Here is a 17,009-nt window from a genome sequence, read left to right on the forward strand (position 1 = left end):
ATGATGGTTTCCAGGTTCATCCATGTCCCTACAAAGGACACAAACTCATCGTTTTTGGTGGCTGCATAATATTCCACGGTATATATGTGCCACATTTTCCCTGTCCAGTCTATCATTGATGGGCATTTGGGTTGGTTCCAGGTCTCTGCTATTGTAAACAGTGCTGCAATGAACATTCGTGTGCATGTGTCCTTATAGTAGAACAATTTATAATCCTTTGGATGTATACCCAGTAATGGGATTGCTGGGTCAAATGGAATGGTATTGTTTGCTTTTTGCTTTTTAATTTGCTTAAGTTCCTTATAGATTCTCAATATTAGACCTTGAGCAGATGCATAGTTTGCAGATATTTTCTCCTATTCTGTCAGTTGCCTGTTTACTCTGTTGATAGTTTCTTTTGCTATGTAGTTCTTTAATTTAATTAGGTCCCATTTGTCAATTTTTGTTTTTGTTGCAATTGCTTTTGGTGTCTTCATCATGAAATCTTTGCTGGGTTCTCTGTCAAGAATGGTATTTTTTAGGTTATCTTCCAGGGTTTTCGTAGTTTGAGGTTTTACAATTAATCCATCTTGAGTTGATTTCCATATATGATGTAAGGAAGGGGTTCAAATTCAATCTTCTGCATATGGCTAGACAGTTATCCCAGCACCGTTTATTGAACAGGGAGTCATTTCCCTGTTACTTGTTTTTGTCAACATCGTTGAAGATCAGATGGTTGTAGATGTGTGGCCATATGTCTGGGCTCTCTATCTGTTCCATTGGTCTAAGTGTCTGTTTTTGTACCAGTATAATGCGATTTTGGTTACTGTAGCCTTGTAGTATAGCTCAAAGTCAGGTAACATGATGCCTCCAGCTTTGTTCTTTTTGTTTAGAATGACTTTGCCTATTTGAGCAGTTTTTGTTTTGTTCTATATGAATTTTAAAATAGATTTTTCTAATTCCATGAAGACTGTCATTGGTAGCAATAACATTGAATTTATAAATTGCTTTAAGTAGTATGAGCATTTTGGCAATATTGATTCTTCCTATCCATGAACATTTCCATTCATTCGTGTCATCTCTGATTTCTTTGAACAATGTTTTGTAATTCTCATTGTGAGATCTTTCACCTCCTGGGTTAGTTGTATTTCTAGATATTTTATTCTTTTTGTGGCTCTTGTGAATGGTATGGCCTTTTTGATTTGGCTCTGGATGTTGTTGGTGTATAGGAATGCTACTGATTTTTGTGTGTTGATTTTGCATCCTGGAACTTTGCTGAAGCTGTTTATTAGACCTAAGAGCTTTTGGGTAGAGACTATGGGGTTTTCTAGGTATGCAGTCATATTGTCTGCAAAAATAGATAGTGTGACTTCCTCTCTTCCTATCTGGGCACCTTTTATTTCTTTCTCTTGTCTGCTTGTTCATGCTAGCAGTACTCAGTTGAATAAAAGTGCTAAGAGTGGGCATCCTTGGCTTTTTCTGGATCTCAAGGGAAAATCTTTCAGCTTTTACCCATTCAGTATGATGTTGGCTGTGGGTTTGTCATAGATGGCTCTTATTATATTGATATATGTTCCTTCAGTATTTAGTTTGTTGAGGGTTTTTAACATTAATGGTTGTTGAATTTTATCAAAAGCCTGTTCTTTGTCTATTGAGATGATCATATAGTTTCAGTTTTTAGTTCTGTATTTGTGATTAATCACATTTACTGATTTTCATATGTTGAACCAACAAACAAGAATTTTGTAAGGGAGTGAGAAATGAGAATTTGCTGTGGGATATAAATTGGAAGCTCTAGCAGGTGTGGCTTGCCTGGCTATAAGAGGCCAGGGTAGGTGGGGTTGTTATATTCCATGAAAGTAACCTGCAACTTGGAAAAGTCTAATTCCGATTGGTTGTTTTACTTAACAATTTGTTATCCTGGTGATAATTTAAGTGACATATCTTTATAAAAGGTACAAATATTTGTGGTATCATAGAAGGTATAAATGCTGCCCTTATACCTAGTTAAGAGGTGCCCTGCCTGTGGTCCCATGCTTTAGAGTCCCACATATCACAGACACAAAAATGTAAAATTTTGAAGGAACAAATAGCACCTCTGTTACTTAGAATCTGGTGCTTAATTCTGGTATAATTGGACTTGAAATCCTAAATATCCAGCCCAGGGAAACGTTGTCTATCTCTTTGCTCACAATGAATGGAGATTATAACATGAATATTTGTGCGTTGTGAGGGAGCCAATTTTTAGAGACAGATTCTGCTTTGGAGTTTAGAGAAGATCATAGCAATAAATATCAGAGAAAAGGCAAATTCAGCAAACTGCTCAAAGCCTTTCTTTCACCAGAATGCAATAGATTCTTATGTAATGAGGAATTATCTTTTCAGTACAGTAGCACCATTTTCTGTCCATTTTCTTGCTGTTCTTCTTGTTCTAATTCCTGGCTCAAAAAGTACTCATGGATTAGCACAGTATTTGCAACAGTTGCACATGGTGGCTGAATAACATCATTAAGAAATTCATATTATGGGAGGCTGAGGCAGGCAGATCACGAGGTCAGGAGATTGAAACCATCCTGGCCAACATGGTGAAACTCCATCTCTACTAAAAAATACAAAAATTAGCTGAGTGTGGTGGCACGCGCCTCTAGTCCCAGCTACTTGGGAGGCTGAAGCAGGAGATTTGCTTGAACCTGGGTGGCGGAGGTTGCAGTGAGCCGAGATTGCACCACTGCGCTCCAGCCTGGTGTGTGGCAACAGAGCGAGACTCTGTCTCAAAAATAAATAAATAAATAAAAAGAAATTCATATTATTCCTAAACTTGTACACATGCAGATTTGAACTTACATATGGAGTCAAATTTTCTTCTGTATTTGGACTCTTTCTTTGTGCCAATTTGCCAATGAGTAAGGTTCCTGTGTATGAGTATTTAAATATTAAATCAGATGGGACCAGATTTTTATATCATACCCAACTCAGAAAATAGAATACATAACTTATCTAACATATATATGGAATGGAAAGCAATGACAGTATTCAAAATGCTGGTAATATGGGTACAACACAATAAAAACAAAATTAGAAGTAAAAATAGATAACAAAAGAAAAATTTTCCTTATTATATTTGGAATAAGAGTGCCCATTTTTTAACAGCTATAATAAAATATAATTCACATATCATAAAATTCACCCATTTAAAGTATACAATTCAATAGCTTTCATTATATTCACAGTTATGAAACCATCACCGCAATCAATTATAGAACGTTCTCAATCTGTCATCTTCCATCCACCCACCCCCCTCCCCTTGTGTTAGGCAACTGCTAATCTGTTTTTTTACCTCTACAGGTTTGCCTCCTTTGAACATTTCATATAAACAGAATCATACAATATGTGACATTTTTAAACTTCCTTTTGTCACTTCGCATGTTTTTAAGGTTCATCTGTGTTGTATAATGTATCAGTAAGTACTTCAATTATTTTTCTTTCCAAATAATATTCTGTTATGTGGATATACCATATTTAATATATCAATTCATCAGTTGATGGGTCCACTTTTTGGCCATCATGAATAATGCAACTATGAATACAGCTAAGAACATTCATGCGCAGGTTTTGTGTGAACATATGTTTTCCTTTCTCTTAGGTATGTATCTAGGAATTGAATTGCTGGGTCATATGGTAATTGTTTAACCATTTGAAGAACTGCCCAGCTATTTTCTAAAGTGGCTACACCATTTTACATTAACCATATTTATTTTTGAGGTCATACAGATTTTCTTGTCTGAGCTCTCAAGATATGAGTTATTGAAAGAGAGAGAAGGCTGTGGGAAGGATACTGTGCTGGTATGATCTTCATTTGTGACTAAAGGATAAACTGAAAACTGGCACTACATTGAACTGGTTGCAGTTCAGTCTATACCTCTGCTATTCAAGGGGTAGCTCACAGACTAGTGGCATTGGTTTGACCTGAGAGCCTGTGAGAAATACACAGTCTCAGGCTCCATCCAGATCTACTGAATCATAGTCTACATTTTAACAAGATCCTCAGGTGATTGTGCACATGAAAGTAGGCACTGCACACTGAAGTTTGAGAAATATTGGTCTACTTAGAATTCTAGATATTCTAAATGTAAGACTAAGTGCTGGACTACACACGAAATTGTGTGCTCATGTGATTGAAAGCTAAAGTAAATGTATTCTAGTTATGTAAGCCATGTCCTCTGCCAGTCATTTCCACTCTGCTCCTATGTCTCCTTCTTGGACGATTTGCTCTCATTCCTGCAGAAAGCCTACACTCAAATCCCCTGCTTTTTCTGGCATATGATCTCATTCTTTTGGTCAACTGGATTCTATCGGTAATGGATAGTTACTTGAAATGAGACAAACAGATTTTTCTTTGGAATTTTAATCAGAAGGGAGTGATTCTATAAAGTCTTTGTTGAATTATTATTATTTATTTTTTGAGACAGTGTCTCATCTCACTGTGTTGCCCAGGCTGCAGTGCAGTGGCACGATCTCGGCTCACTGAAGACCCCACCTCCTGGGCTCACATGATCCTCCTACCTCGGCATCCCAAGAAGATGGGACTACAGGTGCATGCCACCAAGCCCAGCTGTTTTGTATTTTTTATAGAGATAGGGTTTCACTATGTTGTCCAGACTGGTCTCAAACTTCTGGGCTCAAGCAATCCCCTCGCCTCGGCCTCCCAAAATGTGGGGATTACAGGCGTAAGCCATTGCACCTGGCTTCATTGAATTATTAGGAGAAATGATAGGTAACCTGGCAGGGATGTTTTCCGCTTCATGCACAGAGATGTAAAGTCATCTCGAGAAAGAGAACTTGAAGGAAGAAGACATAAAAGGAAGATAAAAATGAGAAAGGAGAAGAGAAAAAGGAAGCGAGAGGAGGTGGGGAGACAGAGAGAGGTGAGAAAACTAGCATTCTGGGTGTGGAGAGGATTTCCATCATACAGAATCTATACTTGAACATTTTATTTACCTGTGATCTATGCGCCACTGCCTTTTTTGGAAATATAATTGACAAAAAGACTGGTAATATTCAGTATTGGTGAAGATGCTGGAAACAATATTTCTCATATCTTACTGGTGGAAATAATAATTTCCTTTTTAACACTGAGACAAATCAACTTTTTTCCATAACCTAAAAGCCTTACTCATTATTTAAAATGTTTCCATATTTTAAAATATTCTACTAAACACTAGTTTTCCTTAACCAACAATTAGAAGATATGTTACATAGTTTTATACATATGTTTTAAAACTCCAACTTATGTAGGCTTTTTCACTAATTAAAAATATGTAAAAGTAAGTTTGAGCTTTGTTTGTTTGTTTTTGAGACAAGGTCTCCCTCTGTCACCCAGGCTGGAGTGCAGTGGTGCCATCTCAGCTCACTGCAACAACCATCTCCTGGGTTCATGAGATTCCCCTGCCTCAGCGTCCTGAGTAGTTGGGATTACAGGTGCACACTACCCCACCTAGCTAACTTTTTTTTTTTTTTTTTTTTTTTTTTTTTTAGTAAAGACGGGGTTTCACCATATAGGGCAGGCTGGTCTGGAACTCCAGACCTCAGGTGATCCACCCTCCTCGGCCTCCCAAAGTGCTGGAATTACAGGCATAAGCCACTGCACCCCGCCAGGTTTAGTTTTTTTTTTTTTTTTTCTTTTGAGACAGAGTTTCCCTCTTGTTACCCAGGCTGAAGTGCGATCTCGGCTCACCGCAACCTCCGCCTCTTGTTCAAGCAATTCTCCTGCTTCAGCTTCCCGAGTAGCTGGGACTACAGGTTTGCGCCACCATGCCCAGCTAATTTTTGTATTTTTAGTAGAGATGGGGTTTCACCATGTTCACCAGGATGGTCTTGATCTCTTGACCTCATGATCCACCCCCTCGGCCTCCCAAAGTGCTGGGATTATAGGCGTGAGCCATCGCGCCAGGCCCAGGTTTAGGTTTTTAAATGTAATACTTAACAACCAATTAGTAAGTTTAATTTAAAAATGAGAAAGAGGAAAATGTGTGCTCAGTGGTTTATAACTTTTATATCACAGTGTCTCTGCTGCATAATATCTGTAAATCAAAAGCAGAATATAAATGGGCTCATTTACTTGGGATATCCAGGATGCTGGGAAGGTAACAGAAAGACTTTTCAAACATTTAATTAGATTTTATCTGTATAAACACACTGGGGCCAATTTCCAGGTCTCTAGAAGGGTTTCAGGAATTTCCAAGTTCAGGGTAGAATTTACTGTATATTTTTACATTTTACCCAATTCAGAAATAACACAAACTTTGACTCATTATGTTTCCAAAACAAATGAGACATAAACCAAGGGTCTGGGGTTGATACGTATTGTTGAACTGTTTGGTAGCTCCCTTTTCAATAGCAGCCTGCAGAGGACCAGAGGAGATGCAGAACTGTTGGGATTTGTTTCCACAGGCTTCCAACAAATCCTGCCTCTGATCTCTTCTCTAGTCTTAAGTCTGTTTGTAAAGCAGCTGAAGGGAGGCCCCATGTAGAGCTGAGGATGCCTTTCTTACAGGTACATACACCTACGTACATCAAAGGATTTTAATCAGTTTCCCTTTTTGGAGCCTCCCTAGAATGTGTAGATAATCAGCAATGAGGTAGCTGCACTATTAATAATAGGGAAAATTTCTTACACGAGTGTAAGTTGGTCTTTTTTCCAAAATCGGCAATGGGGCAAATGGAGGAAACAAGGAAATGGGTACATATGGCATCAGGTTGGAAACTACAACACTCAGGTTGGCATCCAACGTTGATTGCACATATGGTAGGGATCCTAACACGAAGCCTATCTGTGCTCTAATCAGGATTCTACTACTTCCAGTCTTCCAATTGCACTGGATCCAGTTGCATGGGATGTGTCAGTTGACATTGGGTATAAAGAAAGGTGAAAGTGGAGTATGACTCAAGGTCAGCCATCCCCAGGGACTGTGTCTGAGCTCTATGGAGAAAGACAAGCAAAAGTTGATGAATCTTTTCCACTGAGGACTCTGAGGCTGAGAAATAAGTAAGAACTACTTGGAACCAACAGAGATAAGAGGAATTCTTCTTACTCTTTCACTGGCACTAACACACTTGAAAACATTGTTGGCAGAGATATTAATACTCTCAAGGTGGAAATCAAATACAGAGAATGTGAGATGTATTGAAGGCAGTTTTAGGGGCAATGGTCATTATTGGATACGAGTGCTGAAGCTACACAAGTAGCAGATGTGATCAGGTAACTCTGACAGACATGTTCATTAGCATGTAGGAGACATCTACTAGGGGCTTGCTGTGTTCTGTACTTGAATATATGAAGGGAGTCAAATGTCCTGCCCTGGGAAATGTGGTTAAAAGGCAGGGAATTACAAGTCAAGCCCAATTAATGTAACTCCATTTATTATTTCTGGATAGTGATATTTCAGGAAATAGGAGCTATGTACATATTTTTCTTTATTGTTTTCCAATCATTTGTTAACTTGAAGTCCTCAAATACATATTAAGTATAATATATTATGTTTCCTTTTTCTATCCTTCCTGGTGTTTTCCCACTCAGGATCCTGTTCCAGCAAGGGATTGGTGGCATGACATGTAAGGACAAGATTCCACACATCCATCTTTAGCACACACAGGTCAATGGTCCTCTGCCAAGGTCAGCATACCGCTCCATTTTAACCTTCCACTCAGAATATGTGTGGTGTTCCTTCCCAGGCACCAGATTAATTTACTCAGGCAAGGCGAGCTAGATCTTCCTCTGAAACGTACACTTGTCCATATCGATCCAAAGAAATGAGTTTACCTTTGCAGTTGGTGTGATTTGTGTTTTCCGCTAGAGGACTCTTAAAAAGCAACAGAGACTTCAGGGCTTCCTGTCTCTTCCTATTCTTTACTTAATAGGGAAGACTCTCTAACACGTTTGGACTGTGTCCAAGATGGGGCATAAAATGGAATCAGTGAAACTTATTTCTCATAATAGAGGTCAGAATAGAGAAAATGTGACAAAAGCACAAAATTTAACAAAGAAAGGGGCAGCAGCCCACCCACCATCAAGGTGGAGGCAGAGTGTCTGTGTTCACGTAGGTCAATGGTAGCAGGTGGGAGATGGCAACTGTTATCCGAAGACTTGGACTCTTAAAGTGGAGTCTGAAAGATTTAAAGTACAGCAAAATTCCAGATGAACCAGATCACTGCTTTATGTTTTATATTTATTTATTAATGTATAAATGAAAATGTATGACTTTTTCAGGAATATAAATCGTGCACACTGATGACCTCAAATGCATGCAACAGGATTTTTAATACAGAAAATAACACAAAAACCATTGTTACAGTTGTTAGAATTTTTAACTTTAAAAAACCTTGAATTTTTATTGTTTTAATTGCTCCATAAAATAATGTTAATATATATACTTAAGCTTAAATTAATTCCAACAGGCAAACATTTCCAACCCAGAGTGTGGCTGATGGTTTCATGCTGGGTCAGCTGACACCATTTTGGTTCACACCAACTTTGATGTCTAGGCCATTCAGTGTTCACCTAGAAAATCCCAATTGTTTCAAGCATACCGTGAATTTTGTGATTTCTCTGAAGATTTTCAGAGTTAAAAGAAGTGTTTATATCACTTAATATACAACATTTCTAATGGGGGGGAACCCCACCATCTATTATCAATGGCATTTCACAAGACCTTGCACTAGGCCCTTAGTCACCAGGTTCCCCCATTTTGTTGCTTTCCTATTATCTCAAACCAGGTTCATCAAAGCATTTGAACAAAGTCAATCTTCATTTTACCAAAAAAAAAAATGTTCCTAATAGTGGCTAAAATAGTAAAAATTTCTCCCTTTAGTTACAATCTACAAAGATAAACCAGTATTCCTTTCTTTCTCTCTTTTGCTTACTTTTTCCCTATCCCTATTGATGGAACATTTATTTTTTCACACAGGTTTTTAAAGAAATACAGTATGTTGGTTTCTAGTGTGTTATACAGAATCCCATTTTATTCTTTACATGCTACATTATGACTATGAGGAGGGCAGAGTAGAGGTAAACTCTCTCTATACTTGCTGAATGTCTTGTACACATTGCTTTTTGTACCCGTTGCTCCTAGCTATGTCTCTTCCTGTTCTCTGTTCTCTTCTCAAACGATGTTGCAGCCTCAGTTAATCAGGCACTTGAATTCACATACTGTAGAATACTCAAGATTGATGATAGGCTTGGAAGCAGGAGGACGGAAGCAGAGGTAAGAGGCGGGGATACCGAGCCCTATTTAGACTTTGGTGCCCTAGCTTTTGGATGAACTCAGCACATTAGGACTAACCTCTTTGGGATCCAGAATGACTCCAAGTGTAGAACAACACTGAAAAATGGACTTCGATATTATATGTGAGGGATTTGGCTGCTTTATATAAACATAGAAACAAGCCTAATAGATTACTCCACTAAAGGTGACTAAGCAAATGTTACAGTTCAAGCTGCACTCAAGAAGTCAATTGAGAAATAACTCTATCACCAAACCCCTGGACCTACCTCCCAATCTGGTTCTTCTCCCATAACTCCTTGAGCTTTCCCAAGACTCAGCAATTCAGGCATCAATCCAGTGGTATGGCCAGTGTCTTAGTCCAATCTTTTGCCATACCGGTCCTTACATATTTTGAATACCAACTTGGTGGAGGAGTTTCAGCTCCCTTTCAGCAGTAGCCTAATGGGCATCACATCTCTAGTCTTCATTCCCATTCCAGTTTGATGCTGAGGGGAAGAGGCTTCCAGTTTCCAAACCCCTCTCAGAGTCTTCATCTGCTTGTTGCATTTCTTCATTCAGCTCCTGCAGGAATGCTAAAATATTCAAAGCCTCAGAATCTGCTTCATTTTTAGAAAGTCTCATTTTGGCAATTTTTTGCAGCTTGTTTTTCATCTTTTCTTTCTCCCTTGATTTCTGGTTTATTTTTACGCCCTCTATAAAGTGGTGGATGGCCTTATCTTCACACTTCATTTGATACAGCTGAAAGTTGCCATACCGCAGATGGAGCAGTTGTTTTGCTGCAGGAGTAAGTTCTTTACTGAATTCCTTTTGAAAGTAATACTCTGCTTCTTCATACTGATCTGCTAGAGCATGAAGGCTGGCCAGAAAGGAACAGACACGGAAGAGGTTATCATTGGCTTCATCAGCTTTCTTCAGATGAGCCACAGCGTGTCCTATTAGTTCCAGTAACTTTCTTTTCCCGTACATTCCATTCTCTCTTAGATTCATTACTTGGAGGACTTTTGCCCTATAGCAGCACCCAATTTGGCAATGCAGGTAAGCATTGTTTGGCATGTATTTTAAAGCCTTTTTAAGCAGTTCAATAGCTTTGTCTGGCTCATCTTTTCTTCGATAAAACTTTGCTGCACTGCGAAGTACATCAGTTACATCTGGGGCTTTGTCCAAGGCTTCTTCAACTAACTTCTCTCCTTCACCTTCCTCTTCCCCTTCTTTATGCATCTTATGAAGCTTTAGAGCCAGGAGGACTTTAAGATACTGGTTGTCAGGATTCAGCCTAATGGCTTGCCTCAGGGGGTCAATGGCGTTCTGAGATGGTGGCCAGTTGTCCAGACGGTAGCTTGCTATTGCCAGTCCAGGGGTGAATTCTGGGTTCTTTGGGTTCTTTTCCAGAGCCTTCTGAAAGCACACCTTCGCTCTTTCATTTTGATTTCCTCCACACTTTAACCGTGTCCACCCTTCCTCACAGTCAAGCTCAGGATACTCAATGCTGTATGGATTTGAAAATTTCTCACAGACATGTTTCACCTTATCTACATAAATCTGAGCATCTGAGAGTCGGCCCATGTGATAGTAGACCCAGGCATAGTTTCCCCAGGTGACCAGACTTCTGATTTCTGCTTGGTCAGCATGCTCTTGCTGGATTAACTCTTCAGCTTGCTGTAAGCATTCCAGGGCTTCCCCGTTTTGGCCTTTGAGGTGCTTTAGATAGGCCAGTAGGTTGCACATTGTGGCTCTGAATTCACGATTCTGAAACTCAGTCCGGTAAAATACTTTGTCTTCAAAATCATCCAAGGAATTTTCTCCCTCCATCAAGTTCCAGGTGAAATGGCATTTTAGATGCCGTAGGCTGCTCTCCAAGGAATTCTTTGTGTTCTCACTGTAGGGAAAAACAGAAAGTTGGACACTATGAGACATAGATTTATATGTCAAGAAATGGGAGCATGGCAAATAAAATTCTCCTCCTCCTAAAGGCTGTTAACACGAATAAAAGAAACTCTCCTTCTTTTCTTTCCATAATATGATTTGGCTTATTGTTAATTCCTGCATGTGGCAGCAGGAGTTTAGGGACTGTGGGCAGTAGAAGAATTAGGGTTAGGGCAGTGGGTTGTTCTTTTAGTCTGTGGGTAGGTTTTTATGAATAAGGCAGTTTTTGTTAAATAGCTCTTCCCTCTGCTCTTGAGGGCCTCTGTGGAGACCTGGTTTTATTTATGCAGTTTTAAAGAAGCAAGTCTTTTTCATTGTTTTTTGTTTCTGTTCTTCAATTTTCCCTAGCTTTACTTTTGTACTTTGAAAATTTTAGCTTTATAATTTTTTATTCTTTTGTTTTGCCATGCTGATTTTAATTTCTCATCCCTCTGAAATGCAGCTTCATTTTATCTTTGATATTCTTAATTACTTAGTTCTCCTTTATTTGCCTTTAAAGAAATCTTTATCACTTTTAATTTTCTTTCTATTTCAGCTTTTAATATATACTTCATTTATTTTGTCTATTCCAACTTTCTGAGCTTTTATCAGAAAGTTTATCTGAGATTTGTTTTATTTTATATTGGTTTATTACTTTAACATGCTACATTCTCATTTTTTTTCTGTTGAATTTTTCCATTTTAACCATTTGAATCTTATTTTCAACCATTCTTAATTTTTACTCATTTTCTCTGCTTTTGTATTATTCTCCCATTTAATTTCAATTATTGTTTACATTAGCAATGTCTTAAACATTTATTTTGGAATAAAATATATATATTTTTTCTATATTCCCCCCTTCATACCTCCACTTCTTAGACTGGTGATTTCTGTTCTTAATACATCTCATTGAGTTTCTCTATTAATAATTTTGTACTTGTTTTAATTTTTTATGAAATTTTATTTTTCTCTTCTGGGTTTTGCTTTAATAACAAGGGGCAAGAAGTATGGCTACACGGAAGGCTTCACAAGGCCACTAGCTCCTTATCAAAAGAGCTCTTTTTTCTTTATGGTACCCTTACAACTCTCCTGGAAAGATTTTCCATTCCCTTCAGTGTTGGTCCTCAAAATAAATAAATAAACCCAAACCAACCAAGCCAAAAAAAAAAAAAAAAAAAAAGAACAACTGAAAAAAACCCAGCAAACGGCCAGTGGGCAAAAGCCTGTATTTCGAATTACTTTGGAGATGAGTAGCATTCCATGCTACAAATTATTTCTCAACACTGTCTGTGTATTGGAGTCTCTGTAATGTTGCTTTTTCTCACTTAATTTTTTTTTTGTGGTATCTGTAAATCAATCCTCCTATCAGGAGTTATATTTCTAAATAGTATGGCTTCTTACACAACCAATAGATATCTGGAATATCATGTAATGTGGCAGGATCACTTTTGAGATATATGTCTACATAGAAGATTATGTGCCCCCTGTTTCTAACTGCCCTTCTCTCTCCCACTTTTTATATCACTCCTTCCCACCTCCATTTTGATGGGGAACAGGGCTGAGCACCCAAACTTGAGTGGAAGCTGTAAATGGAACTGAGAGGTAGCAAGGAAGCTGGAGTGAGTCCTCAGGCGTCAAGAGGTATGCTGCACATGCTTGGGGTCTGAGGGTGGCCATATTCTGTAGGACTCATCATATTCTGTAATGAATGCGGTAGAGAGTATGACTTGGATGCACATGGAGAAAACACAGGGTCTGAGCTCTCCAGGCTCCCCAGTGTCCTGTTCTGATCATCCTGGGGTCACTACAGTCCTATCCATGGTCCTCTTAGGCACTTTAGGAACTTTAAATCAGTTCCTGCTCATCTCTGTTTCTTGAAACAAATGGAGACTTTACTATCCCAAGCAGAAAAAAACAAAGAAATGACAAAAATAGGAGGGAAAATAGGCAGGACCTTATAGGAAGGACCCACCTTCCATTCAAAGCTCCAAACAGGTTTTAGCAAAGAGCCAGGTTGTCTAAGTCTCTTGATGCAACTAACCCCAGGGGCAGAAGCCCAGGAGAGGGTGCTTGGCTTGGTATCTGGCATCCTAATGGCAGCAGCATTCCCCTTGAAAAGCTCATGTCCAAACAGATCTAGTTTTATTCTTAGTGAGGTTACGGGAAGATTCCCTTAACACATGAACTCCTTAGCTCCTTTTACAAAAGATACAAAGAACATAAATAGAGTTGAGATTATCTCCACTATATAAAACATATAGTCAATTGTGCATTTGCAGGATACAGCCATTTAATATGCATATTTATGTAAAATCCCTTTGAGCAGCCATTTAAAGTCATCCCACTTCACTGCTTGATCTTGGGTTTTGATTTCCACTGTTAAGTCAGAGAAGCTGGTCCCAGACACTTGCTTCCTGGGCTCTGGCTTGTGAGAACTTATTCTTCTGATTCCTATAGAAGTTCTAGTCATATACACAACAACAACAATTTCTTCCTTTGCCTCGTATCTGGATAAAAGCCACAGTAACATTATCAGCCAAGCTCAAAATTAATGTTACCACCACAGTTTCTTAAAGCAGTCTCAGAATCACTGAGGAGTCTTTTAGAAACACACATCCTCAGACTCCAACCCAGACTCTCTTAATGAGAATCTCTGGGGAGTTGACCCTAGGGCTCTGTCCTTGATTAGTTGTCCAGGCAATTTTTATGCCTGCTCAATTTTGAGAACCACTGTCTTAGAGTACAAAGGCAATGCCCAGTGAAAGTCATGATAGATAAAGAATTAAGGAAAGTGAGAAGGATTGATGGGTCTGTATCACAATGGGAAAAATTCTAAGATAAGACCATACTAAAATTCTAAGAAATAAGAAAAGGGTTCTAATAGATTCTGGGCTACTACAGAAAAAGAAATTTGTAAATATCTCATTTTTTTTTTTTAAGGTCAGGCAGACATTTAGACTAGCAGGAAATAATATCATTTTAAAAATAAAGATCAGGAACCTCACAGAAGAAGGGCAAGGTATCTCACAGGAAGTGAGCACTGGGGTTGATAACACAGGATCCCAGAGCTCCCAGGATGAGGGTTAGGCAAACCCATCCGGCTACCCCACCCTCAAACTGGAGAAAACAGTTCCTTCCTACTCCATGAGCTAATACTTCCTCTCCAGGGCACTCTCATGTTTTGGTAATAGAAGGGAATGTTAGAGGTGAGAACTATTTTCTCCAAGCACTCCATCTCTAATTCATACTCAGGAGGACTCTAGCCAATCAGTAGCATTTTGGGGTGAAAATAATTAGTTTTACCAGCTTTTGTGCAAATCTGAGATGAAAGACTACATTAAATGTAAAATTCACCTTAGCATGAAGTGGGGTTTGCTATTCTATGTATATCTTTAACAGTATCTGCTGAAAAAGACCCTTTAGTTAAATAATTTTATCACCAGTCCCCAACTGAATCCTTTCAAATATGAAATAGGAGAGGGACAGTACACAAGAGCAATTCCCTCAGACCCATCTTCAATTGACACACTAGGCTGATGAAACATTCCCTCTCTGCTGCCTTCTTTCTCTGTTCACAACTTAGTTACCCAGGCGAGCAGTTCTGGAGAGGAATTTGGGAAGCCTGCCAGTGTGAAGCAGAAAATTGTATAGGAGGGGACACACCAGCATTAGTAAGACAGATTTACAACAGACAGAGGTAAAGGCATAGTAAGGCTGTAAACAAACACTAAAACGGAGCTGGCCCTCCTTGGTAGCACAGCTACTCAGGATTTGCAGTGGACGAGATTGACTGAACAATCCGATAGGAAGGGAAAATCTTTACCTCATGATTGCCGTGCAATTCTCAGCTGTTCAGCAGGGCTGCCGTTCAGGCTGCTGCACTCTTCAGAAATCTTCCTCTTCTGCCTCCAATGAATGCTAAAGAGCCCTGTAAATATAAGCGGCCTCTGTTTCTTTTTTTGTGTTACTGTTTGTTTCCCTTCAGCTGATGTTACAAATGGGAAAGTGAAACTAGAAAGTGCAATTGGCAGGACTGTTTACCAGGAAACGAATCTTAAGTAAGAGCCAAGCCCAGCTGGGTAGTAGTGAGTTAGAAGAACTTCCTCTTTGTGGAACTCCCTCTTATAACATCAAGGGAGCACAACTGGGAGAAGGACACATTTACAAAGCACCCTGCCTTGTGATTACCATATTAACCCATCTTTGCTCTGCCTTATACCAGTATAATTTGCAGGCCGCTGTAAGGAGCAGTTATCTAGCCTCGACAGGACAGGGGACTTTAGTGTGAATCATTGCTGTGTCTCCAGTCCCTGCCAAACTACCTGCACGTTGCATGGTATGGCAAGCATTCCAAAAGTAGCTGTTGAATAAATAAATAGATGATTAGAAACATGGGTGGTAATGTCTGTCTATCTGGATTTGAAATCAGCCTCCACTTTTATGCTATGAAACTCTGGGGAAAATTATTGAATGTCTCTGCTTCGGCTTTGTGAATTGGGAATTATACCACTACAGGTTCATTGTGGTGTTGGGAGGATGAGATAAGAGAATACGTGAGATGTCCTTAGAATAATGTCTGGCAGTAATAAGTAAATGTTAGTTTCTGTTATAGCTGTTAACTAAAATCTTTAACCAAAGCAATCAGAGGAGAAACTTTTATTCAGGCTGGAGTGCAGTGGCAAGATCCTGGCTTACGGCAACCTCCACCTCCTGGGTTCAAGCGATTCTCTTGCCTCAGCTGTGCTTACAGGTACCTACCACCACACCCAGCTAATTTTTGTATTTTTAGTAGAGACAGGGTTCCTGCATGTTGGCCAGGCTGGCCTTGAACTCCTGACCTCTGGTGATCTTCCTGCCTTGGCCTCCCAAAGTGCTGGGATTACAGACGTGAGCCACCGTGACCGGTCAGGGGAAACTTTCGATGTTTGCTTTTTCTAGAACTTTATCTCCTCTGATATTCAACAATCCATTGTGATTACTGACCTAAGCCAAACAATTCCTAACATCTCTTTATGTTCTTGGCTTCCCCAAGCCCTACAATATTTTCCCCCTTTTTATTGATGTATAATAATTTACATATTTATGGGTTGCATGTGAGTGTTTGTTATATGCAAAGAATGTTTAATGATCAAGTCACGGTAATTGGGGTATGCATCACCTTCAGTGTTTATCATTTTTATGTGTGGATATCATTTCAAGTCCTCTCTTCTAGTTACTTTAAAATATACGTAATATTGTTGCTAAGTATTGTCACCCTAGTCTGCTATTGAACATTAGAACTTTTTTTTTCTCTATTTAATGATACGCTTGTACCCATAACCAAACTCTCATGTTCCCGCCACCCCCCTTTTCAGTCTCTGGTATCGATTGTTCTATTCTCAATGTCCATGAGATAAAGTTTTTTAGCTCCCACATTTGAGTGAGAACATGCAGTATTTGTCATTCAGTCCCTGGCTTATTGCACTTAGCGTAATGGTCTTCAGTTCCAACTACATTGCTGCAAATTACATGATTTCATTCCTCTTTAATGACTGAATAACATTCCATTGTGTGTATATGTAATATTTTCTTTATCCATTTGTTCACTGATGTGTTGATTTCTTATCTTTGCTATTACGAATAGTGCTGTGATGAACATGTGAGTGCAGGTATCCCTTTGATTTACTGATTTATTTTCCTCTGGATAGATACCCGGTAGTGTGATTGCTGGGTTTTATGAAAATTCCATTTTTAGTTTTTTGAGAGCTTTCCATACTGTTTTCCATAATGACTGTACTAATTTATATTCCTACCAACAGTGTATAAGAGTTCCCTTTTCCCTACATCCTTGCCAACATTTGTTATTAT

The 17,009-nt window shown here is 38.9% G+C and overlaps 1 protein-coding gene and 1 long non-coding RNA gene across 4 annotated transcripts in view; one reads left to right on the top strand and one right to left on the bottom strand.

Annotated features, from left to right (window-relative positions):
* LOC116528360 overlaps positions 1 to 8,849 on the top strand; it is a 26,652-nt gene extending 17,803 nt beyond the window's left edge. For 2 of the 3 annotated variants that reach the window (XR_004258996.1, XR_004258998.1), the window contains exon 2: positions 7,556 to 8,849. This is a non-coding gene — a long non-coding RNA (uncharacterized LOC116528360). Of the gene's footprint in view, positions 1 to 4,539; positions 4,572 to 7,555 lie in introns of those variants that run through there. The other variant, XR_004258997.1, reaches the window with a different exon arrangement.
* On the bottom strand, positions 8,191 to 15,279 carry IFIT2 (interferon induced protein with tetratricopeptide repeats 2). Its single transcript, XM_032245587.1, has 2 exons — positions 14,986 to 15,279; positions 8,191 to 11,136 (listed from the first exon to the last, which is right to left on the bottom strand). Exons 1-2 carry the CDS (start codon positions 14,988 to 14,990, stop codon positions 9,717 to 9,719), a joined length of 1,425 nt encoding a protein of 474 aa, XP_032101478.1. The 5' UTR covers positions 14,991 to 15,279; the 3' UTR covers positions 8,191 to 9,716.
* Positions 15,280 to 17,009: the final 1,730 nt, after the last annotated feature.

Source organism: Sapajus apella, unplaced genomic scaffold (assembly GCF_009761245.1).
Source record: "Sapajus apella isolate SASKATOON/1434 unplaced genomic scaffold, GSC_monkey_1.0 scaffold58, whole genome shotgun sequence".
Classification (NCBI taxonomy): Eukaryota; Metazoa; Chordata; class Mammalia; order Primates; family Cebidae; genus Sapajus; species Sapajus apella.